Consider the following 23,944-nt stretch of genomic DNA (forward strand, 5'->3'; position numbering starts at 1 on the left):
GATCTTTGGACCGCCGGCTTCCAACACAGAGCACTAATTTAATTACTAATTGAATTTTGGTGAATGGAATTATTTACCTTATTACTACCAGGCAATATAATAGCTAGTTGTTTATCTGATGGTGTTTGTGGCAAAATCTTCCAATAAATAATTCAATTTTATTAATTTGAATTTATTTGGTTCTTATCAAGTGAGAACAAACTCTAATGCTAAAATACGTTGTATTTTGTCTGAGAAATCAAAGCAAGGAAGTGTTTTAGCATTCGGTCTGGGACATCAAACAGTCCCACATCGAGCAACGCAGGGGTGTAGAGACGAGACCGACGTATAAAACCGGAACGCGAGGCACATGGTAACGTACTTACCTGGACGGGGTCGATGGGCGATCATGAAGACTCATGGCCTAGGCTGGTGACCTCCATTGCACTTAGGAGGGGTGCCTGCTTATGGTCTCCTCAACGTAGGAGAGCCAACGTCATAATTTGTTGCTGTGGGGGCCTGCGTTCGCGCGGCCCCTTCATCAATTCAGTCTGGAAAGTATTTATCTTCCTTGGTTTCTATCAGTTTTGGTATGTTATGGTTTCCATCAATATTTTGTTTGTCACGTGTACAACTTACTAAATATGACTACTGTATGTAAGCTCAAGGGTCACATTATCTACAAAAGCCCTCAAAGCCTAGAATCAATAGGCCTTCGGGCTCAATTCACTGCAAACGGTTTACAAAGGCCCTCAAAGCCCAAAGGCCCTCAAAGCCTAGAATCAATAGGCCCTCGGGCTCAATTCATTGCAAACGGTCCAAGTCAATAGCCATGCGACCTGCACAAATTACCTGGATAGTAATGGCCTATCAAACTCTTAGGCCAACAAGATTATCGGAAGCACAATCCATGAATCTTATAGGAATATTCCTTCGTTGGTCTGCAGACTAGGTAACACTTTGCTAACAAGTTCAACGAACCCAAATGCTAATGTTAACTCCTTAGTTCTCTATAAATAGGCTGTAGTAGGTAACCTATAACTTGATTGGTCCAACAAGCCCAGAAAGCTGGTGTTCGACCGCCAGCTTCTTCCCCCACCTCCACGGCTCCACCTGCTCCACCTGCATGCAGGAGTACGGCTGGAGTTCTTCAAACACCTCTGGATCGACTCCCTGAACCACGTCTTCACCGACAATGATGCCGGTGAGATTGAGGTAGTAATGTGGGTGCTCCGGTCACTTGCATTCTAGTTCAAATTCTCTTGGTAAGTTAGATTAGTTTAGAATATCATTATCAACTAGTCAAATGAAAAACACAATTGGACTCTCAACGTCATGGAAAATCGAAGAATAAACCAAATAAAATGACCAGTGTACTGAAAAGTCTTGAATAATATAACAAAGCCGAGCTACTGACAATGGCAAGTGCCCAAGAGTAGAAAAAATTACACTTCCACGCATTTTCTAATCAAATTTCATCTGCCTCCGTTCTTTCAAACTACAATTTATTATTTGTATAAACAAATGTCGAGACGATCTGGTCTGATCAAGCAGAAAAGGAACATCAAGAAGGCTAAACCCTAACCAAAATTAATCAGAGGCTCCAAAACTGCAAAATTGATTCTTCGAGCTCTCGGCATCTCTCCATACTCATGACGGAAGCAAAGGCTTTCCTTGCTCTTTTATCCTTGGAATGCATCAATCCTTGCCGCAACACCTTCATAACAAATAATTTAGAGACGCATAAAATTATCAATCTTAAAACCTATGCATATGAATCAAATAAGTAAGACTATCATTTCTGAGAAATAAAAATAACTGCCCAAATCTTGGTAAGAGAATGCAGGGCGGAAAGTATACCGTTTGTATCTCTTCTTGGAGCCACAGGGACAGAGCGCATTCCTACTGATTTGCCCACTCTTAGCCAAATTAGACTTGGCAAGGTCAAATGGCGTTGAACCCATCAATTTTTGCACCTGATGAGCCGAAATTTAGAGTTAGCAATGAGTTTTCCATGTTTCAATTTCATGGAAATATCCAAAAAATAAAACTTTCATTTTCTAAGCATAACTAATGGTCATTATCAGTTGCTCTATCCACTAATCTAAACGGGAAACCGTGATACAGTTCATTTTTGACAAGTTACAAAAGCAATGTTTCCTACAGTCGTAAATCATTATCAGAATTTTGTGTTGTGTGGATGTTACAGGAAAAAAGTGTAGCTAAACAAACCAAGGCCTCCATAAGCAATATGATTTAAACTTCCCCTTTAATCACCAAACCCCTCTCATTTTCCTCATCGGTGCCTACAACACATACACTCCCACATACATAATACGAATTTAGTTCATCCAATGGAAGCAACTCGCATGCCTCCACTAGCTTATTAATTCATCTTGAAGGGAGCAATCACACACAATTTCAACACGGCTATTGCAACATGCCAATAAGCGGGCAGATAAAATCTGGCCTTAACAAGAAGTTGTGCTTAGCCAACCAAAAGGATGCCACTGTGCTATAAAGTCTCCCCAAAGATAAGAAAACAAGCCAAGACACAGAAAGCAAAAGCTATAAGACATTCTGAAGTTAAGTACTAATTTCTGCAGGGTAAATCCGTTTTACGAAGGTTGAAATCTGAGAAATAATACCTCGTTAATGTTCTTTGGCATTGGTTTCCCTTCTTTCTTTAAATTCTCCATCTTCTTTTGTGCTTCTCTAGCCCACGTGAATTTTGCAAGAGCATTCTCAACATCAGCAATCGTGCATTTACAATGCTTTGCTGCTTCTTGTTTTTGAGCAACTTGGAGATTCTACAAAACAAAAGACCTAAAACTATAATCAAGAGACTTAACCAGACACAATCTACAGACATAAACCTAATATGAATCATTTTGAAATTCCAATAAGTAAATACTTTGGACTGCATCCTGTGAATAATGAAGTTTCCTTCAGCGTAATAGCTCCTTTCTCTGTAGTGATTATATTGGCAGTTTAAGGAGGAAAAAGAACTCGAGTTTAAAGCAATTCCATAAAAGAAAGAGCGAGAGAAATTGGCAAAGAATATGGAGAAGGAAAGCGGATTAAAAAGATAGGCAAGCAATCTCGTATGCAAGTCACAAATATTGGCATTAAAACTATGTAGGATGGATTAGTTTATCTGAGAGATATCCAGATTCCCACAACAACCAGAGGCAAACCTTTGTGTGAAATGGCACTTTTTCTTAAGAACATAGGAAATAGTGTTGTAGCTCATTGGACTATTACAAGGCTTATTTTACGAGACTTGAACTTTACAAGCATAAGCACACAAGTATACACAATGCCAAATGAAACAAACAGATATTTCATCTGGCAAAAAAATAACAAGTAAAACATCAACTTAAAAGGGTAAAACCAACCTCTCCAGTGGAATCAAATCCTCCGAGATAGCGAATAATCGCTTCCTGCTTCTCGAAAGCATCGGCAAAAGTAGCTTCACTGCTTCTCCCCACAATGTATTGCTTGAACGCCCCGATTCTTCTAGCATTCTTCATCTCATCCGCAAATCCTATAATCAACCCAAGAAACAAACAAATAATTATCGTTAATGGAACCATGAATTTCCAACCAATCTCTCAAATTTACACAAAATTTAACTGAGTAAAGAAGTTAAAACAAAACCCTGGAACCCAACGCTCAAAAAATTTACATTCTTTCTTAATATCAAAAAGGTTTTACAAAAAGCTCGAAACTTCAAGCACAAAAACTCGAAAACAAAATATTCAAATTTCAGAGATACCTGATCAGGAACCTAAAAAAAAAAAAAAAAAAAAAAAAGAAGAAAAACAAAGCTGAAATTAAGGGACGGACGAAGCAGCGTGAACGAATCGGAGCTGGACTTTGCATCTTCCGGAGAGGTCTTGTTGCCGGTGAAGACCCCTTTGATCTTGTTCATCCATGAGTTATCCAGGTGCGTCGTGGAGGAGATCGGGCGGTGGAACGACGGAGCGAGGTTGCGGTCACCGTAACGGTAGCCGAAGAAAGACGACGGGAAGTTCAAGTTTTTGTTGCAGAATTTGCTGCTTATGATTCGCGAAGAGCGATGCATTCTCGAAAATGTTGTTCTTTTTGGTCTCAATTTCTCTTTGATTACGATTTAGGGTTTTAGTCTGCAGATTCGGGGTTTTGGGAACACGGTGGAAGGAAATGCAAAACCCTCTTCCTTGAACGACGTCGTTAATACTTTCTATGTTTTTATTTAGCCCCCCCAAAAGTAAATATTTGCAATTTGCAACTTATTAGAAGAAACATACCTATAGGTTGAAGCATCGTCACAAGACTCACAACCAAGCGTGACTAGGTTAAGAACCGCCATAATGGCATAGTGGATATCGGTAGTTATTTGCAATTTGCTACTCATTAGAAGAAACGTACCTATTAGGTTGAAATATAGTCACAACCGAGAGTGACTAGGTTAATAATCGCCACAACAGCATATAGCGGGCGTAGGCAAGTTATTTGCAACTTGCAACTTATTAAGACGAAACGCACCTATTAAGTTGAAATATCATCACAACCGAGCATGACTAGGTTAAGAATCGACACAATGGCACAGCGGGCATAGGCAAGTCATTATCCTGACTACGAAATTGCAAGAGAAAATTTAAGTTGACCAGGAATAATGCAACTTATTAAGCAACTGCTGAAGAAAGAATGAATGGCTTATATAAATTCAAAGAAAGTGTTATCAAAATCTTACAAGTTACACTTTTCCTATTCAAAAATACAAAGCAGACCTCAGCCTCCTTCACAATCGATCTGCCGGCCACATCCCGTATCTAAATTAGGACGAAAGGCACTGAAAAAAGAATAAATTCTGCAACTTTAAGCCTTCGTCCTCCTAAACTCGAACCAGATTTCGTAGTGGTTAAATAGCAAGCTGTCATGTGTATGCTTTCGGACATACTCCAGGCCTAAATTTGTAAGCCGCTTTGTACATTCGTCTCCTCCCAACCGCGAACAGAATTTGATATTATGGGACACGAAGATTCGCCCGTCATAGGGTTTCAGTTTATTTGTCAATCTCTCTAATCCAACCCACACAAGCTTACCAGGCATATGAAGAAACACAGCACTAGCATAGATCAAGTCATAAACAACATCTGAACCAAATCTGCTGAAGTCCATGTTGTCGCCCTTCACAATCAAAGGGCGCTTGTGCAGAAGACCTTGGGAAGGAAGCTCGTATCTAAAGGCAGCCATTAGTGAGAGCTCATCTCTTTCAAGACAGTGGAAGTGTCCGGGATTAAGATAGCGAATGAAATGCAAACCGACTCGGAGGGTACCACAGCCAATTTCAAGGACAACTGAGTCGGGCTTCAGATGAGAGGACTGGGCAAGGAACTCAAAAACATCTCGCCCGCCCGCCCAAGGCTCGCCATAGTTACTGTGGTGCTCCTCAGTTAGGAGCTCACCAGGGCATGGGAGAGCAGTATGCTTTTCCGAATTAGGTCCTTCATAATGAGATATACCCTTGAACCTGAAAATTCAGAAACTATTGGTCAACTATTTGTACAAAATCATCCCTATATTCCCAGAACATGAAATGAATAATTTTCCGGTGTTTCAGTTGACTGCAAACATTTGAATATGTGATAACTGCAGGCAGAGAAAAGCATGCGGAGAGAAAGAAATCACCTAACCAACCAACAAAGTAAGAGAATACTCCAGTTAAAGAATCATCAAGCAACAAAAATAATACGGAGAAGCGTCTACCGAAACAAAAGGAATAGAACAAACCACTTCAAAATATATGATCTAATCTAACTCCATGTTCCACAAATCTAGCCGATGATCAAACTTAACCTTTCCGTTTCTCTCCAACCTAACCCTGTGCTTTACATAAACCAAACAGAACCACAACAGGTACTTGCCCAACTCAGCATCGAAAATATATATTGTGAGAAATTGCAGAAACTTAAGCAACAAATTCGAGTTCACGTCCACATAACCAAAACAAATAAAAGTTTATTGCCACGATCTCATGAAAATCGAAGTTTACTGATGTAATCTCATCTCCCCCACATCCTCACTTGGCACAAAAATCACATGAACTGGTACTCAAAATTAAAGTTGACAGATTTGAATCCAAGATTATAGAGTTTACTAATTCACAATTGAATTCCCAAATCCCATGTTAAAATCAATTGAAGTCCCAATTCCCAATCCCACTGCACAAATTCAAGTCCCCATTCTAATCATACAAATGTGCACATTATATTATAGGGGTACTTCTAGAGAGAGTGAATACTGAATTCTCAATTTCCAAACCCCATGACAATATCAATTGAAATCCCAATTCCCAATCCCACTGCACAAATCCAAGTCCCTATTTCTAATCATACAAATGTGCACATAATATTATAGAGGTACTTCAAGAGAGAGAGAGAGAGAGAGAGAGAGAGAGAGAGAGAGAGAGAGAAAGAGTACTGACTCCAAGAGATCTTGAAGCTGCTGAGCTCTGGTGCGAGGGTTAATTCCCTTCCTCAACACGTTGTCCTGCATATGCAACCCATTCACTCGGATCTGATCCTTCACCCACTCCACATCCTCCTTCGACGACCATATCGTCTTTCCTCCTCCTCCGCCCTCCGCCACGCCGACACTCGGTCCACCGACATCGCCGACTCGCGCAATACTAGCACTAGCAGCCCCACCGGCGACGCGGCCGCCGCAACTGCAAGGCGACGAGAGAGAGTACAAAAGAAAGAAGAAGAACACTGCGGCCACTGACGCCGTCAGAACCAGCGCCGGCACCGTTATCACTATCCCCTTAGGCGACGAATTTGACGGTGACGACCACAGAGCCATGTGGTGTGGATGCGTGTATTCGATTTTACGCTGAAGTCTTCATACATTCAAGACTCTGAATTTTAGGTCTGCAGAAAGATTGGGAACGGCCTTAAGCGACGCCGTTTCACGAAGCCCAAGAGAGGAGACCTGTATCGTTAGGGAGGATGTCGCTTTGGGAGGAACGTGCCATTGCCTGCGGTGTCGCATGGAACATGGTTACATGGAGGTAACACAGCCGTTAATTCGACAGGAAATGGTACAAAAATAATAGATTTTGAGTCAATTTATTAAAGAATTGAATTGTTATCGGGTTATTTGTTAATTATCTGAAATACGATATGTTAAAATAAAATAAAAGTATATCGTGAAAATGATATAAACACAATAAATACGACCAGTTTGTCAAGCGTAAGTGGTGGATACGAAAATTCACAAATTATAACTTTTTTTATCACTCTGGAAGGGCCATAACTAGTGATTCGCAGGGGCCCCCCGTGGGGTGGGGGGGGGGGTGTGTTTTCTCAAGCGTAAGATTTGTTCGTCTCATTGGGCGACCTTGACCCTACTATTTTAAGGTCGTATGAGGTTTTCAAATTTTGTCTCAGTTTTTTATCGCTCGTACATCATTGAAATGATCATTTCACGAGTGAACGGTTGAGATTTAACTAAATGGCCCTTTTTTTTGTGAAATAATGATGAAATGTGTCAAAAGAAGCTACAAAATTCTGTTAACAATTTAACTTGACATAAATCAGCAACCTTAATCAGATCAGTTTACTACCAAGGGATCGTGTAAACAAATAATTAACAGATCCCAGTTGAAGTTTGAAGTTCAAACTTTGAACCACCCCACACGACACTCAGCTGCAAAACTCTTGCAGGAACAAACTCAAACTATCAAGTATATGAACCTCGAAACAATCCGAAAACAACCCGAAAACACGAACACGCATCTTATTCTTGCTATACCACATTACTTTAATCTTACTCACACTCAAACTGTTAGATTAGATCGGACATCCTTCTTCTATGACGACCAAGCATAGTTCTCAAGTTTGGATCGGACGAAGTGACCAACTTGCTTCGCATCTTGGATGATTCCGAGCCATTGCACTTCGGGCTCTCTGCCGGTAAAGTATCTGCTGCTTCCTGCGCATATCGTGATTTCCTAATCGAGTTTTGTAAAATTGCTTTCATTTGAGGGTCTGAGTAACTCATTGACTGTGAAGCTGTAAATTGGATTGAACTTCTGGCCACGGATCTCAAACTCCTTGCCTTACCGACTTTATCTCTTTCCGCAGAGCTTTGCCTTTGTCGACTGGCTGCAGTGGAAGTCATGAACCGAGGCAAAGAATTTGAAATGTTGTTCCCTCTGCTTCCTTTCTCTGGCTTTCGTGGCGTTTCTATAACTTCCCTCGAAACTTCTTTGGGACTAATGGGGGCCTTCTCATCTTTCAAATGTCCATACGTGGCTGCAAAGAGGTTTATATTTTTGCGTAGCAGCAAGTCGACCTTTTGTATCTGATTTTTAACTTTATGGCACTCTTCTTCAGCTTCTCTCATGTCTTCTTCGAGTTCCTTCACCCTTTTTTCCCTGTGCATCTTCAAGTCCTGAAAAAATTGTAAGTTAAGAAAACATACAGCTGAGAAAACCGAAAATTACAAAGAAACTAGAGAGAGGTACCTCTGATAATTCCCTGTTACACTCTATAGCTCTAGCTCTCTTGGCGAAACTCAAAGAGCATATCGTCTCCCCAACATCTTCTTCACAGGGGCTGACATGTACAAGCATCAAAACCTTCGAACCGTGACCTAAAGCATATTGGATTACAAAACAAAGGTTAAGCACTTTCAAGTCCAGATGATGAAGGGGGTGCGAAAATCATGTAACCCTGCTCACGATACCAACTGAGCGCACAAACGTAATGATTTGTCGTGGGGTCATTACCATTGTTGAGAACACGATTAATATTAAGTGAGAAGTTTATGTACTGTCATATTAAATAACTTCGAATAGCCCTTGATGTGTAAAGAAATTCAGTTCCATAACAAAATTTGAAGAATGTGGATCTACCTAAGGAGTCTTTCAGGATTTGTGTCAGCTTGCTGTTCCTGCAACCGAAAAGTTGAAGTGCATCAGATTCTTGCTGAATCAGTAAGCAAAGAGAAAAGCACAGAAGCCCCATGGGAAAAAGTAAAGGGAAAAGAGAATAAGGAAATTAAAGCCGACAGTTTATACCAACTAACTTACCTGTAAGGCACATGGCCTCGCTTCCTTCGTAGAGCAGCAATGACATCACCCAAAGCGGAAAGAGAAAGGTTTATGGCCCTTCCCTCATCAAGTGTAAGTCCAGTTGCCCCCGTTTTAAGCAACCGTTCGCTTCCTCCAAGATCAACCATCCACAGTTTGCCCACTTCCCTTTTAGCTTCCAGGGCATCCCCATTCCGAAATATGGTTATCCTCGTTAAGCTAGATATATGAAGCTAAAAACATAACGTAATTATCGACCAAAATAATCCAATGAAAAATTTGGAAAAATGTAAGTGGACCTGGAACCCACCAGTGAGACCTGCTAGACGCCTCATTCACATTCGTCCAAGAAGTTGATCTAACTCGCCTCCCCCGATTATACCACCACCTAGCTTTAGCAAAATCGACAATTTGCACTTCTGTAAGGCCCTCAATTTCCACCATTCCCTTCGGATCTGTTTGAATGTTGAGATTGCTGTAGTAGAGTTAGCCAAACTGAAGTAAGCAGTCTAACAAATGGCCTGAAATTGTAGCACCAAGGGCACTAAACAAACCAATGCTTACCATCTTGTTACAGTTTCGTATGTTCTGTTGGCGGGTTTTGGGGACAGTAGATCTCTGAGATTGCCCATGTAAACTTCCAACATGCTCATCGAAAAGGAAATAGAGGACGAGCTATCCAAGGAGGCTTGACAGAAAAGCTCCTTGAGAGCTCGAGGAATTATCCCGGGCTCCTCACTAGTTCCATCCTGCATATCCATTTAACTTTCAGCATTTTACGCACATTTGGAACGAAAATGCACCTAACAACCGAACACAAATGCAACAACAAAAGCTTGATCAAAGTTTCGATCACTAACCATGGTATATGTCTTGCCCGTGCCGGTTTGGCCGTGAGCAAAAATACACACATTGTGGCCATCAAGTGCAGATCTGAGAATTGGTTCCACCTCAGCAAACACATTTTCTACAGAATTCGGAAATCCGAACATCATTTAAACTATTATACAAGTCTTAAATTTCCTGATGTGCGATTCACACTCTCAACACTACGAACCGAAACAATTAGCAAAATAATCAAACTTGTAAAACACGCATTTCTTTAATTCCGAACACTAACCTTGACTGGTTTCTTGTGGAAAAACCTTATCAAAATCAAATTCTTTTCTTGTTCCAGCTGTCTTGACCGCGATCTTCTCCGATGCGGCCGAAATGGGTTCCCGGATTCTTCTCCTGTCGATCACTAGGAACGGTCGGACCCGACAGAACACTCGAATACTACCTGAAAACTCACTTCACTTGATACAACAAAACAAACAAAAAAACAAAGAAACAAAAACAAATAAAAAAAACATTTCGGAGAAATTTATGATTGATCTGATTGTGACCCAACATTACCTTTGATGTCTATAATCTTGTTCAAAGATTCTCTCCTCTTCTCATCCAAGAACTTCTGCTTCTGCTTCAACTGTGCAATCTCTCCTGCAAAACCCAATTGAAAAAGATTATAACTTTTGCTAGATCAAGTAAGCACTTCTGCTCGTAAGCGCTTTTGCTTTTAGCCATTCCAGAAGCAAAACGTCCTAACGAGCTTACTCGAAACTGAAAATTTTCAAAAACTTTACCTTCAAGATTTGATATCGACTGCTGAAGCTCATTCCTTTCGTGCTCAGGGACGACATTGACGTCCGTACAGATGGTGGGAAGAGAAGAAGGAGAATCCGAAAAGTCAATCGATGGCAACCCATCGGTGGAATCTGGACCGTTAGATGATTCCATCGGAGACGACGATAATTGGAAGGACTCGTTCACATTAACAGAAAGCAACGAGATCTGCTCATTTTCTTTCAGCTGAAATCAACATTTTTCCCACAACAGAACAACAACAACAACAACAGCTGACCCTTTGAAGAGAGAGAAAAGCACTTCTGAGTTCTGAGAAAGCACTTAAGTCAAGTACAAGAATTTGTAGGACCAATCTTACAAATAAAGAACGAAGAAACAACTGAAAGTTGATGTAAATTAAAGAACTTTAAAAAATAAAAGCACTTCCTTCCTCCAACTTCTTCTCAAGTACAAGAAAAAAGGTATTTAAACAGAAAACACAAGCAGTGATTTGATAATCTTAATTAAAAAAGGGAAGAAAAATAGTAAAAATTCAGATTTCAATAACCCAGGAAAGTTACCTCAATGATTAAACAATCTGACGACCCCGGTTAGCAGGTGAGGGTTTTTGTTACAGTAAAATATAGTAAAATAAAAAAAATAAAAAAAAAACATTAAGGAAAACATGTGTTTTTAAGATTCTGTTTGGGTGGTCAAGATCTAAAACTGTATTGTAAAAGCAGTTTTTTTTCCTTCTGTTTTCAGAGATGGTGGCAGGGGACAGGACAGAGGAGCGTGTGGAGCGGAGGGGGAAAAAGTTAAATGCTTTGCTTCTACCATATTCACTACCCACCAATTTTATTTTTTAGTGGTTGTTAACACACACCCCACCAAACCTTAACCATTTTTTAGCGGTTGTTAACATATACCCCACCAAACCTTAACAACTCCACGACGGATTGGCATGCACTCTGTGTTTCTGTGGAGATCGGTATCACTGAATTTCAATTATATGATCTCTCATTATCCCAGATCACTTGCTCGTATTACAAAAATTCAAACTTTAACGGTTTAGATCTCTTTTTCATTTTCTTAAACAATTTAGATCTTTCGATCCAATAACTTTGAAAACATAGATCCGGAGTGGATCTGGATCTCATTCCCTCCACCACTATCCTCCTTCCATCATCCTACTAAATTTCACAACTTTTCTCTCTTGACACTTGTTCCGATGTTACAACATTGTTTTGATGTGGCTTCTCAACTTTGACTTTGGTTATTAGTCACACTAATATTTTAAGATGTGTGAATTTACTTATATTAATTAAATGGGTTAAAACAATCATCAATCTGACATCAAACCAACCAACTTAACCGGTTTAATTTGAAAGTTTATAGGACAAACCAAAATAGTGAAATTACGAGCTTTCAAATAACATTGGATATCACATCCGATGACACATTTTTAGTGCATGGGATCAAATGAAAGAATAATGAGGTCGCAAGTTGCTTCTTAATTAACTGTGACTTAGAAGGTGAAGTTGAGTATTCACCCTACAACAAATTACGAATAAGAGGTAAATCCATGCAAGGTTTAAATGTATCACACCTTCTACAAAACACCTCACCTATGACACTATTCAAACCTTACACATTGCACATTGAGTAATATAAGAGCACGTAAGTTGTTAAGCCCCACATAAAAGTTAACATACTTTGATACCGCGACAAAAAATGACGTTCCACCGTAAAACTAATTGGTTACTGGCAATTTCGGGTTGTAGTTCATAACTTCACCCATTGTAGCATAAAGGAAATATTGAACATAAGCATAGTAACGTATACTGGTTTAGAAAAACTACAGCAACCAAAAGGGGCCCAACTTACAGCAGCAGCTGCTCATACAAACGTCATTAGCTCGGGCCTGGTATATACATTATGCTCCTCGTCCTCGAGCAATGGGTTCGACGGGACGACAGCATCTTGAGCTCCGATATACAGCGATTGTAAATCTTCCCGTACACCTCTCTAACCTTCCTAGCAGGATGGAACACAGCCCCCGGAGAGCAGCACCCAACGCCACTCACATCCCTTCAATCGTTTCCATGACAGCATTGATAACGTGCGGGGATGTCTCGAATATGTTTGGCCGGACGTAGTTCAGCAAGTGGACTAATGCGTCCTCCTCGCATCCCAATCCTGCTACTCCTAGAGCCATGTGCTTGACAGCAGAAGCTGCAGTTTGCCTGTGAACGATATCTCTATCCATGAGGGCATCCTCGAGCAACGGGGTCACCGCGTAGATGTAGTCTTTCCCCATCTCACCAATGTACTCGAACAAGAAAGAGGGGGATTTCAACACACCATTCTGCACATTAAGCTCTGGAAAACGATACTCGTTCATTAGTGCTGGAAATACCGTAAAAGACAGACGCCAAGATGACCCATCATTTGCTCCACCTGGCACTGCTTCATGACAACAGCAGTTCTCGAAATAAGATCGGTAGCTTGTGTCTGCCTTTGCACCCATCAGTTATTCAAGCGCCACTCAGTGTTACGACAAATCGGAGGAAGGTGCCCAAGAGAATTCACAACTGCACCAAATCCATTAAGCATCGCATTAACATCGTCACTGGTCTGCTCTTGGAAAGCATATAGGACACTGTCAATGAGAAGCTCCTCCAACCGAGCTATCAATATCAGATGCACCAAAGTTCACAACCACCTTCTCGATTGTCTCCATAACTATTCTCCTATACGATTCACACTCGTCCTTGAGATCCTCGACAATTCTCCCCCACTATATCAGCAGCATCCACTTTGTTTGCTATCTCCGCAGTTGTTTCCCACCAATTGCCTGTAGTTTCTCCTTTCCAAAGCCATCCTTCTAACCCAGAAGTTTTTGAACTACTCAGGTGGAATATCACTTCTTATATACTCAGGCTCTACTCCTGTACTCACAAACTGTTTCACCACTTTAAGCACACGTTTTCTTCATCTCTTCGCCGGGAGACTGGAACTCTCGAATCAAAACAACCATCACTTCTTTTGTATATTAAGTAGCATACATTGCATCCACGAGGGGAATAACGAAACCAATTGCCTTCAAGAAGGCAGCCAAAACCTTGCCGCGGTGAGATCTAATACCCTTCCAACAAAGGCTTCAACACTGAGTCAAAGCTCTCAATACCGTATGGGGCAGCAGCCTCAGCAAGAGCGGTAAGAGAGAGAGATAGAGAGAGCAGTGACCACCTGATTTTCATCACTCAGACCATTCCCTATAATTTCCACGAGAGACCTCAAGTGGGGAAGAACAGCACACCCGATCGAAATGACAGTCTGCTGAACAATCTTGATTCCAGTGTGCCGTGGTTGCCACGATTTCTAGCTTTGACACACGGCTTTCAAGAATGGCAACAACGTAGGAATACCAAGGGCTGAAGTAACAACACAAAAGCAGAATAAAATCACTCAAAAGGAATATAAATTCCTTTATATACTTTCCAATGCAAAGTATCCATCAATGCTAAGTTCACTTATTTTTAGCTACACATCTGTAATTCGATTTAATCTCATTTTGCTCTTTGTAACTTAAAAGTCGTTACTTTACTCTCTGAACTCATAATTTGTTTTACTTTGCCCTCTAAAATTTTGATCTCATTTAGCCGCCTGAAACTTAAAAGCTGTCTCCTCTATTTGTAATAATCCATCTCGACACCCAAAGTAAAGTAAACGTAGCCAAATTATGAGCTACTTCATTACAAAAATATGGAAATAAAATTGAAAAATCATAAACGAATGGACACACTAAATCATTGCATGGCCTTTAAAGTATTTTAAGTGTTTTTTAGAATTTACTTACATTTTTACTAAGAATTTGTTTTAAAAACAATTTCACCAAAAACGTTTTCAAACGTTTGAAAAACACTTCCAAATGAACGAGCCCATAATAAAGTTAAGAAACTTGTGTATTTATTCCCTTAGTAAAAAGTTATTCAAAAAAAAAAAAGTTATTCAAAAGGAAATTTAAATGTTCATCAAAAAAGAAGAAAAGGAAATTTACATAAATATATGGAGTCCGAGCCCATTACCATAACCGGAGTCCGAACCCGTTTCCACATCGGCCCAGGGGCCGTTTCGTAACTCAACTGTATTCTTCCCAGTCAGGCCCCACAGTACGAACCAATTGCCAGCGAAGGGAGTACCAATCCACCCGCACACCCGCAAGTGTATCTAAAGTCCACACCCATCGTAAATTCATATACTCACCCAAAAAGACGAAATTAACCTCGATCAGAACCCCAAAAAACCGAGTCAAGGGACTCGCCCACAATAAAATCGAAACCCGCACCCAAAAATTTCCACTCTCTGAAATCGCAACTCAGTGGAAGCAGAAGAAGGAAGAAGAAGACGACGAGCAGAAAAAAAAAAAGGAGCTTCCAATTTCTTCACTGATTGATAAGGTTAGGGTTTTCCACTTTGTTAATTTCACTAATTTTTGTATTAATTTTTAGTTTTCTTTGCATTTGGAATAGTAATTAATTTAGTTGATCATCTGAATGGTAAATACGAATATGATTAGTGGGTTTTTGTGTTTTTTTTTTAATCCTGGTTGTGTTTTTGAGGTCTTAATCTGGTTGAGGTTCGGGTTAATAGTAGGCCTGGTGACCTGGTTAATCTGTTTTAGTCAATTTTTTGAGTTGATTATTGGTGCTTAAATTGAGTGATAGTCGGGAATTTTGGATAAATTGACGGATTCCATGGAAATTCTGAGACTAATCGAAGTTGTATTGGGTTAGTCGAAATGGCGGTATTGAAAACTATTGAATAGAACATTTTGCAATTGCTCTGTATAGTCAGCAGTTATTTTCGAGGTGTTTTTTTTTTTTTTTTTGTTTTTTGGCATACATGTGTTTTATGGTGTGTTTCGTTGATTATATAAAAACTGCGGGTTTTGGCAGTCGGGGAGTTTGAGGTTCTGCGGTTTTTTGGTGCTGTGAGTTGTATAGGGCTAAGAAGTATCACCATTTCATCTGTTATTTTTAAGAGCTAATGCTTTTGTTGGTAAATAAACATTAAACAGTAAAATGATTCCCGGCAATATCACACGAGAAAGTGGGAAGAGGTTGGATTGTCAAATTTATTACATTTGACATGTAAAACCTAATCTACATACCAATTACATTCTTTGGGAGATTAGCAACTTTAATAGATGTTAACTCTTAAGTGTCTAATTAATTTCTTTTCATTGCAGTTGCAGTTGCATAAGGTATTGATAAGTTCATCAAATAAGTCCTCATAGGTTGAGAACTGATTACATGACAGAATATTCCTTAACATGTCGAGAAAGCATATTTATTGCATCATCTGTATTGGATATGTCACCTATGTTATGCTTCGTTGTATTGAAAAACTCAAGTGGATAACCAAGACGGGTGGTATATTTACCTTTACAGTTTCAACAACGCCTTTTGTTTGACAAACTTGCGAGGACCAAATATATTCTAAAATTAGGGTCACTTTTTAGGGATAGGAATTAATTGTTTACATTTATTTGTTAATCTATGATTATTAAATTTTAATGCTTCTCTTTGTAGTTGTTTATGCGATGCACCGAGTGGGTAGTTCAGGGAACACAAACAATTCCACTCGCCCTCGTAAAGAGAAGAGATTAACATATGTGTTGAGTGATGCCGATGACACGAAGGTGAATTGATTCTGTATTTTTTTTTCCTGATTTCTGTTTTAAGTTCTGTATTTAAGTTTTTATTTGTTACAAAAACTTTTATATTTTAAAGTATATGTCTCACTTTTGGACTTAAAAGGCACAACACGTATAGTAACTTTCGTTTAATCTGCCTACATAAGCATTTTGCATCAAACATTTTGTTAGTGTTAAATTATAGATGCTTAACCACGTTTGGATTGTTTCTCTCTGCAGCATTGTGCCGGCATAAATTCTTTGTCTGTACTTAAGGGATCAGTGTCTGGGTGTGATTACCTGTTTACCGGAAGCCGTGATGGCACACTAAAAAGATGGACGCTGGCCGAAGGTGCTGCTACGTGTTCAGCAACCTTTGAGTCTCATGTGGATTGGGTAACCATTTTCTTCCTATGTTTAAACCTAGTTTTGTTTATTTAAAACAAAACGTGCCATTTAAGGTCTGTAGATGATTAAATTTTGAGAGTTCTTTTCTCATGGAAATTGATGAGAATTCCTTACTCTTCAATTTTGAGTGGATTTTGTTCTTCTTGTTTTAATATAAAGCAGGGTTGGGGAGTCAGTTTATATTGGAATCTTTTCCATGTAGGGTGTTTAAACTAGACCAATCAGCATACAAATTGTTAAAAGGGAAAACGAAATGGAAGAATGTTGTGTGCACAAATTTTTTTTTCCTGTACTGCATGCATAAGTTAAAATTATACTTAGAGAGCACTTCTGTTGTGCAGGTTAATGATGCTGTTCTTGTAGGTTATAATACGCTTGTTTCTTGTTCTTCAGATACCACCCTTAAGGTTCGTTGGCCTAGATCTTTGTTTTGCTTTGTTTTGGTTTTGTAACTTGTGTTTTCTTTATGGCTGTAACTGATTCGTTTGTATTTTTTATATATTTCAACTGTCATATGGATACGTCAGACGTGGAATTGCATGTCAGATGGAGCTTGTACCAAAACTCTTCGTCAGCATTCTGACTATGTCACATGCCTTGCTTCCGCAGAGAAAAATGTAATTTTCTCATCAAATTTTCATCTGCCTTATGAATGCATAGGTCTTGTCATTGCACTCATTCTATATGCTGATAGTTCGAGTTCTGCTTGGTGGCATCGTTGCATATCTTATGGAAGACCTGAATATGCTGATAGTTTAGATTGCATCTTTCTGCATTCATTTGAACTTCTCAAATCTCAAATAAGTTCCTACAAGTGTTTGGAGTGGCAGGTAATGCTGCCCAGATAGTGATTTTCTGTGTCTGTCGAGGACTCTTTTGGGGATTCTGCTAATGAGCAGATGATCACCCTTTGGTGATTAGTCTTTGCACTTATTTGGCTTGTTTGGAGGAAAAGAAACTATAGATAAGAGGGGTGAAGTAGATGTCTTTGGAAGAGAAACGGTACTTGACATCTTTGTGGGCTGCATCGCATAGGCATTTTAGGGACATTCTCTTTCTTTTGATTAATCATGATTGTTTGGGACTTATGTTCTAATTGTAATGTTTCTGCTGTTTTTTAATAGTTTATGCACTTAATATGGACGGACATCTTTCCATATGTATTTGTATAGTTTTATCTTGAATATGATATAGAAAAAGAAAGTTTCTGATCCTTTTGTAGTGTCATGCATTTTAGAGCAATATTGTTGCCTCTGGTGGACTTGGGGGGGAGGTATTTGTATGGGATCTTGAAGCAGCTCTTACTCCAGTTGCAAAGTCAGGTGAATCAATGGAAGATGATAGTTCAAATGCTGTCAATGGTTCTGGAAATGCAATTACAAGTTTACGTACTATCAGCTCTAGCAACTGCATTTCCATGCACTCAACTCAGCCACATGGATATGTTCCAATCTCTGCCAAAGGTCATAAGGAATCAGTTTATGCATTGGCAATGAATGATAGTGGATCGCTTCTGGTCTCTGGTGGAACAGAGAAGGTATATTTTGTTGTCTAGGGTTGGCTGTGTCCTAAATTTATTATTTTTATCTCGAAGACATGAAACTTTCGTATAAACTGCAGAAGTGTACCAACTTTTGGTTGAATATTTTTAACTTTCGTCTTCTAGTTAGTGTGTGAGGTTTACCAGAAAGTGTTATTAACTATTAATTATATTTTGATGCCCTTTAGGTTGTTCGTGTTTGGGATCCAAGAACAGGTTCAAAGAAAATGAAACTAAGAGGGCATACAGATAATATCAGGGCTCTGCTGATTGATTCTACTGGAAGGTTGGCTGGATAAGTTTTTCATACGCTGTCTTCGTTGAGCACTTCAAAAATGATTTCTGTTAACTTTTTGGTCTTGATAGTTCAGTTTGTAATATGTTTTATAGATGATACAGCAAATGTATTGAACAAGCAAGTCACAACCTTGATTTGATAATGAATGATTTATTCATCTAATTGGGTAGTTCTCTGTGCTATATTCATACAATTTGTTTTGGTTACAATCATTAACAGTGTGTTCTTTCTTTAATTTCATTTTTACAGATTTTGCTTATCAGGATCTTCTGATTCAATGATCAGGTTGGTACCCACATCTCTTCCAATGGAAACAATTAGCATTAGGTGCAAGTTGAAAGATATGATTGTTTATGTGATAGGAAGTTGGTATTTTATTGAGAACATAGTTCACCAAATTCTTTCTGTTTTGTAGGCTATGGGATCTTGGTCAGCAGCGCTGTGTGCATTCTTATGCTGTGCATACAGATTCTGTTTGGGCACTTGCTAGTACCCCAACATTTAGTCATGTATATAGTGGTGGGAGAGATCTTTCTGTGAGTAGAGTTCTCTTGTAAATTCTCTTCTGAGAACTCATTGGATGTTTAGTTTTTCTGCTCATTTTTTTAATACTCAATTCTGTTTATACCCTCAGTTATACTTGACAGACTTGGCCACAAGAGAGAGTCTCTTGCTTTCCACAGGGGAACATCCCATTCTGCAGTTGGCTTTACAAGATGATAGTATATGGGTTGCAACAACAGATTCTTCAGTTCATAGATGGCCCGCTGAAGGGAGTAATCCCCAGAAGATAATTCAAAGAGGTGGTGCATTCTTGGCTGGAAATTTGTCCTTTTCAAGAGCAAGGGTGTCATTAGAAGGATCAACCCTAGTAAGTATTACTTTGTTCTTTATATTCAAAATTTATGTCTTGTTGCATGTGCATGTGCCATGCTCTAGTTATCATGGTAGCTATTCACCTTTTTCTTCGCAGTCTTATTTGATATTTGTCACGTCATCAGACATTTGAGTTTTGGGGATTAATGTTATTGTGGATGTTTTCCAGGTCCCTGTTAATAAAGAACCTATTTTTACGATTCCTGGAATTCCCGGAATAGTGCAACATGAAATATTAAACAATAGAAGGCATGTCTTGACAAAGGTAATCATGTTGATTTTCTCATATGTTATTATGATGATGCTCCTGTTTAAAGTTTACTTTGACTATCTAGTTTTGTTGTCAAACTGTATGTCATTGCTTAATTAAATATTTTGAACCAATGTGACCTTGATAGGACACTGCTGATTCAGTGAAGTTGTGGGAGATTACGAGGGGTGTTGTCATTGAGGATTATGGAAAGGTAATAGTCTTTTTTTCCTGTACTCTATTATCTAACTAGATTTATATAATAGTGTTAGAGGTGAATGCCATAATGAGGAACATTATAAGCATCTGTACTTATATTGTGTACCATACAGGTCAAATTTGAGGAGAAAAAAGAAGAGCTTTTTGAGATGGTATGCTTCCTAGTCTACAATGATTTCAGCTTGACAGCATTGATGGATTTTTATAGTGTTTTCTTTATTGCTTCAGGTGAGCATTCCTGCATGGTTCACTGTGGATACCAGACTTGGAAGTTTATCCGTACATTTAGATACCCCACAATGCTTTTCAGCAGAGATGTATTCAGCAGACCTTAACATTGTGGGGAAACCTGAAGATGACAAGGTAGATATAACCTTGACTGTCATTCTATGTTTTTTCGTCCCCTTTTTTGTGGGTTCTATGGTTTCTGTATTTTTTTTTCCTTAACTATGACATTTAACCATTTATTAGTTATGCCAAGTCAGCCGATTTATCTCTTTTTACCCCCATGACGAAATTGTTTGAGAAAATAAATATATCTGTTGAAATGAGTTTTTGTAATTCTTCAGGTTAATCTAGCACGAGAAACTCTTAAAGGGCTCTTGGCTCATTGGTTGGGTAAAAGAAAGCAAAGATCTGGATCACAAGCATCAGCTAATGGGGATGTGTCATCCGGAAAGGATATTACTACTAGAAGTATTACCCATTCAAGAATTGAGGTGGATAGTAATACTGAAAATGATTCAATGGTCTATCCTCCCTTCGAATTTTCTACAACTTCCCCTCCTTCTATTATTACTGAGGGCTCTCAGGGAGGACCCTGGAGGAAGAAAATCACTGACTTAGATGGTACTGAAGATGAGAAGGACTTTCCCTGGTGGTGTCTCGATTGCGTGTTGAATAATCGCCTACCCCCTAGAGAAAATACCAAGTAACTTCCTTGCTTTGGTAGAAAGTTTTTACTTTGTGCCCGAGATTAATAAATTCTCTTCTCAGTTTTCGGTAGACTATGGTGCTTATGTGTTAAAAAAGAATTACTTGCCTGAAATTTGCAACTAACATTGTGCATGTTGAATTTTAAACAATTACACAAATTTGCTAATGAAGGCATTATGTTTGAAATATTATGTCCTTTTGTATTATCTTATAAAAGAAATATTCTTTTGTTAATTTTTTCAGGTGCAGTTTTTATCTACATCCATGTGAAGGTTCAACTGTCCAGATCCTCACACAAGGGAAACTCAGCGCCCCTCGTATTTTACGAATCCATAAAGTAAATTCTGCATTTCATGTTAGCTTATGAATGGATGGAAGTTCTTCAAGTACTCATTATTGTATGTGTGCGTGCGCACACATTTATCCTATTTATTATACTTTACTAACGGGAAATTTTATGCAGGTAGTTAATTATGTTGTTGAGAAGATGGTCCTTGACAAACCATTGGATAGTGCCAATCCTGATGCAACATTTGCTCCTGGTCTTGCTGGAGGGCACGTGCAGCTTTCATCGGTAGGAGATGGATCTTTCCGATCTGGATTGAAGCCATGGCAAAAGCTTAAGCCTTCTATAGAGATATTGTGCAACAATCAGGCAAGTGGACAAACATCTTGGATGGACATAATCACGTGCATAGTAATTAGCAATTTAACTGTTTAGTAGGATTCTTTTGTGGCAATTAAAAATTTAACGAAACTATAACTGCTAAAAGTTTAAGACACTGGTAAATGCTTTTTCTGTTTTTGGGATTAGCAGCTAAATGTATTCTTGGTTGAACTTATATGCAATTTACTAGTTCTGTGACTGCTATTGGTTGTTACCTATCCTTTTGTTATGCACAGGTCTTGTCCCCAGACATGAGCTTAGCCACGGTGCGGGCTTATATATGGAAGAAATCTGAGGATCTGGTTCTCAATTACAGGGTGATTCAGGGCAGGTGATTTTGTGCTAGATTCCAGAGGTGAGGTGCCTTTGTTTTCGCTAATATGCAAGTTTTCGATGCATTCAGATCGTTTGTAAATTTGTAGTAAAAAAATGCCTTTTCACTTACGGTAACTGTTATTAAGCAGTATATAGTGATCTACAAGGATAAAAAATAAATATAGGATACATGTATATATCTATATATGTTTCTATAGATGGCGAGAATGACAGTAGCAACTAATAGACATTTATTATTATGCCTTCAAAATTTAATGCACACTTCTATCTTCCTGAGAAAACCAATATTGACATGTCTTAGAACATGGCTCCTTTTCTCTTCCTTAAAAACTGATGTTGGCCTAAAAATGTTGTGCCACTTAATTACCGAGACGGAGCTGTACCTCAAAGGTTTGTCATTAGTACTTGCAGGTGATATTGTGTTTAAGATAATGAGAAACATTGATTATTCTGGGGTCGCTCGTGGCACTTGTAAAGTTTGAAAACCAATTGATTGCTGAATCCAGTGGCATTCCCCAAATCTTCCCGAGAAGGCTCTGGTTAGCCTAGTCCTTGTTGGGCAAGGGAGCATCATGATCTTTGTTGCTGATGCGGATGCTGCAGATTTGTCAATTGGTTGTCTGCGTGTGACAGTACATAGAGTTTTCGACTGGATGAGAAATCAACATGAAGTTTCTTCGAACTTCTGAAGAGCCGGATTAGGCACATGGTGATGAGAGATTTGTAGATTTATATTGTCGGGTACGATACCTAGCCATAGAACATTCTATTGTGAAAGGAATTTTTATAATTTGTTTCACAGAATAAGACAGTATCATTCTGCTTCATTTCCAGATTTCTTTTCCGTTAACCTCGTGCTGCTCCTTCGTGTAGTTTTCTATTTTCAGAAAGATTTTACAGAAATGAAATCCCAATTTTGCATTTTAGAAATTGTTGTATTGACTGGTAGTTTTTCTTGTTCACTTTGTTTACCTTGTATATATAATTTTGCACAAGTTGGGACTGTTCTTTCATTATTGTAATGCTTCACTTCTTGTTTTGGTTGCCATTGGCATCCGGGTTGATTTCGATGTCGTTTGTGTAAGAGCATCCCGCTTCTTCAATTAATGTTTTTAGCCAAAATGGTCATTGAAATTTTCATAACACATCATTTTGATCCTTGAGATTTAAAATCGATAGAAGTGGTCCTTGAAAATGTTCATCATCCATTATTTTAGTCTTTCTATTAAGAAACTCTATTAAGTGGTCCCTGAGCTTTTTAATAGAATGATCAAAATGATGGATGATGGACAATCTCATAGACCAAAGTTATGTGCTATGCAAATCTTAGAGATCAAAATTATGTGCTATGCAAATCTCAGGGACAAAAGTTAAATGTTATACCCTCAACTTAACGGAGTTTTTTAACAGAATAACCAAAATAATAGATGGTGGACAATCTCAGGGATCACTTCTATTGACTTTAAATCTCAGAGACCAAAGTTATGTGTTAAGCAAATCTTAGGAACCATTTTGACTAAGAAACCTTTTATGTTTACTTTCTCTGTTGTGTAACTATTTCCGGTTCAGGACTTGCCTGTTCCGTTCATGAGACAACGTAAACGTCCGGCAAGAGACCAAAAGTTCCCTTAGTGTACCCGGCAAGCTCCCTTAGTGTACCCGGCAAGCGCTTTATATTCCGAACCGGTGTCGATTGCTAGACTTTTGAATGAGTGAGCTGTACCAGGACCAGAAGCAGAAGCAGAAGCAAATTTTGTGGTCGTGCTTGCTTATGGTGCTTGTTGCTTGCAGGCATTGTCTTAAGAGTGGTTCCATTTGGGTTTGGCTCTAAGCTTGACCACAAATAAAATCTTTCAGTCTTAACTTGGGTCAGTATAGCCAATTAGTACTACGGCTAATGATATTCTTCTTCACTTGAAAGTGAAGGTCTTAGGTTTGATTCTCGCCAAAGATGAATTGAACCACATTATTGTTAGCCCATTGTGAGGCTAAACTCACTCCCTCTTAGTGTAGAATATATTGATTGTTCAAAAAAAAATAAAAAATA

The 23,944-nt window shown here is 38.9% G+C and overlaps 4 protein-coding genes, 1 non-coding gene and 1 pseudogene across 7 annotated transcripts; 2 read left to right on the top strand and 4 right to left on the bottom strand.

Annotated features, from left to right (window-relative positions):
* The first annotated feature begins 357 nt into the window (after positions 1 to 357).
* LOC125470112 lies at positions 358 to 519 on the top strand. The gene has a single exon (XR_007252352.1). It is a non-coding gene; the product is annotated as a U1 spliceosomal RNA (small nuclear RNA).
* Positions 520 to 1,330: 811 nt separating this feature from the next.
* LOC103954449 lies at positions 1,331 to 4,164 on the bottom strand. Its single transcript, XM_009366281.3, has 5 exons — positions 3,829 to 4,164; positions 3,378 to 3,526; positions 2,628 to 2,789; positions 1,840 to 1,955; positions 1,331 to 1,696 (listed from the first exon to the last, which is right to left on the bottom strand). Exons 1-5 carry the CDS (start codon positions 4,064 to 4,066, stop codon positions 1,678 to 1,680), a joined length of 684 nt encoding a protein of 227 aa, XP_009364556.1. The 5' UTR covers positions 4,067 to 4,164; the 3' UTR covers positions 1,331 to 1,677.
* A 497-nt stretch (positions 4,165 to 4,661) lies between these two features.
* Positions 4,662 to 6,988, bottom strand: LOC125469950. Its single transcript, XM_048568221.1, has 2 exons — positions 6,452 to 6,988; positions 4,662 to 5,497 (listed from the first exon to the last, which is right to left on the bottom strand). The coding sequence occupies exons 1-2, from the start codon at positions 6,826 to 6,828 to the stop codon at positions 4,843 to 4,845; spliced, it is 1,032 nt and encodes a 343-aa protein (XP_048424178.1). The 5' UTR covers positions 6,829 to 6,988; the 3' UTR covers positions 4,662 to 4,842.
* Positions 6,989 to 7,533: 545 nt separating this feature from the next.
* LOC103954452 (kinesin-like protein KIN-14U) lies at positions 7,534 to 11,453 on the bottom strand. 2 transcript variants are annotated; one of them, XM_048568604.1, is made up of 11 exons: positions 11,248 to 11,453; positions 10,687 to 10,996; positions 10,460 to 10,543; positions 10,182 to 10,343; positions 9,922 to 10,028; positions 9,626 to 9,810; positions 9,372 to 9,536; positions 9,062 to 9,280; positions 8,885 to 8,922; positions 8,495 to 8,622; positions 7,534 to 8,421 (listed from the first exon to the last, which is right to left on the bottom strand). In XM_048568604.1, exons 2-11 carry the CDS (start codon positions 10,838 to 10,840, stop codon positions 7,813 to 7,815), a joined length of 1,851 nt encoding a protein of 616 aa, XP_048424561.1. In that variant the 5' UTR covers positions 10,841 to 10,996; positions 11,248 to 11,453; the 3' UTR covers positions 7,534 to 7,812. The 2 variants fall into 2 exon arrangements, with proteins under 2 accessions (XP_048424561.1, XP_009364558.2); XM_009366283.3 differs by lacking the exon at positions 11,248 to 11,453 and having other exon boundaries at positions 10,687 to 11,214.
* Positions 11,454 to 12,457: 1,004 nt separating this feature from the next.
* LOC103954495 lies at positions 12,458 to 14,055 on the bottom strand (annotated as a pseudogene).
* Positions 14,056 to 14,971: 916 nt separating this feature from the next.
* On the top strand, positions 14,972 to 22,818 carry LOC103954454 (WD repeat-containing protein 48). Of its 2 annotated transcripts, none has more exons than XM_048568496.1 (19): positions 14,972 to 15,129; positions 16,264 to 16,373; positions 16,608 to 16,763; positions 17,117 to 17,182; positions 17,303 to 17,392; positions 18,013 to 18,312; positions 18,504 to 18,601; positions 18,863 to 18,898; positions 19,029 to 19,149; positions 19,248 to 19,484; positions 19,659 to 19,754; positions 19,888 to 19,953; positions 20,072 to 20,110; positions 20,187 to 20,321; positions 20,528 to 20,889; positions 21,138 to 21,231; positions 21,358 to 21,549; positions 21,798 to 21,916; positions 22,300 to 22,818. In XM_048568496.1, exons 2-18 carry the CDS (start codon positions 16,275 to 16,277, stop codon positions 21,894 to 21,896), a joined length of 2,286 nt encoding a protein of 761 aa, XP_048424453.1. In that variant the 5' UTR covers positions 14,972 to 15,129; positions 16,264 to 16,274; the 3' UTR covers positions 21,897 to 21,916; positions 22,300 to 22,818. The 2 variants fall into 2 exon arrangements, with proteins under 2 accessions (XP_048424453.1, XP_009364561.2); XM_009366286.3 differs by having other exon boundaries at positions 14,973 to 15,129; positions 22,309 to 22,818.
* Positions 22,819 to 23,944: the final 1,126 nt, after the last annotated feature.

This window comes from the organism of the source record quoted next, unplaced genomic scaffold, assembly GCF_019419815.1.
Source record: "Pyrus x bretschneideri cultivar Hongxiangsu unplaced genomic scaffold, Pyrus_bretschneideri_v1 Contig48, whole genome shotgun sequence".
Classification (NCBI taxonomy): domain Eukaryota; kingdom Viridiplantae; phylum Streptophyta; class Magnoliopsida; order Rosales; family Rosaceae; genus Pyrus; species Pyrus x bretschneideri.

What these genes read in the sequence shown, in the direction of transcription:
- LOC103954449 (XM_009366281.3), bottom strand. Translation starts at nt 4,066, where the DNA reads ATGCATCGCTCTTCGCGAATCATAAGCAGCAAATTCTGCAACAAAAAC. An exon ending in CGATTCGTTCACGCTGCTTC is followed by an intron (nt 3,527 to 3,828) that starts GTCCGTCCCTTA and finishes GGTTGATTATAG; the next exon opens with GATTTGCGGATGAGATGAAG. An exon ending in GATTTGATTCCACTGGAGAG is followed by an intron (nt 2,790 to 3,377) that starts GTTGGTTTTACC and finishes TTTGTTTTGTAG; the next exon opens with AATCTCCAAGTTGCTCAAAA.
- LOC125469950 (XM_048568221.1), bottom strand. Translation starts at nt 6,828, where the DNA reads ATGGCTCTGTGGTCGTCACCGTCAAATTCGTCGCCTAAGGGGATAGTG. An exon ending in CAGCTTCAAGATCTCTTGGA is followed by an intron (nt 5,498 to 6,451) that starts GTCAGTACTCTT and finishes CTGAATTTTCAG; the next exon opens with GTTCAAGGGTATATCTCATT.
- LOC103954452 (XM_048568604.1), bottom strand. Translation starts at nt 10,840, where the DNA reads ATGGAATCATCTAACGGTCCAGATTCCACCGATGGGTTGCCATCGATT. An exon ending in TACGAAACTGTAACAAGATG is followed by an intron (nt 9,537 to 9,625) that starts GTAAGCATTGGT and finishes ACTCTACTACAG; the next exon opens with CAATCTCAACATTCAAACAG. An exon ending in GTAACAGGGAATTATCAGAG is followed by an intron (nt 8,422 to 8,494) that starts GTACCTCTCTCT and finishes CAATTTTTTCAG; the next exon opens with GACTTGAAGATGCACAGGGA.
- LOC103954454 (XM_048568496.1), top strand. Translation starts at nt 16,275, where the DNA reads ATGCACCGAGTGGGTAGTTCAGGGAACACAAACAATTCCACTCGCCCT. An exon ending in CCCCCTAGAGAAAATACCAA is followed by an intron (nt 20,890 to 21,137) that starts GTAACTTCCTTG and finishes TAATTTTTTCAG; the next exon opens with GTGCAGTTTTTATCTACATC. An exon ending in GTATTTTACGAATCCATAAA is followed by an intron (nt 21,232 to 21,357) that starts GTAAATTCTGCA and finishes AATTTTATGCAG; the next exon opens with GTAGTTAATTATGTTGTTGA.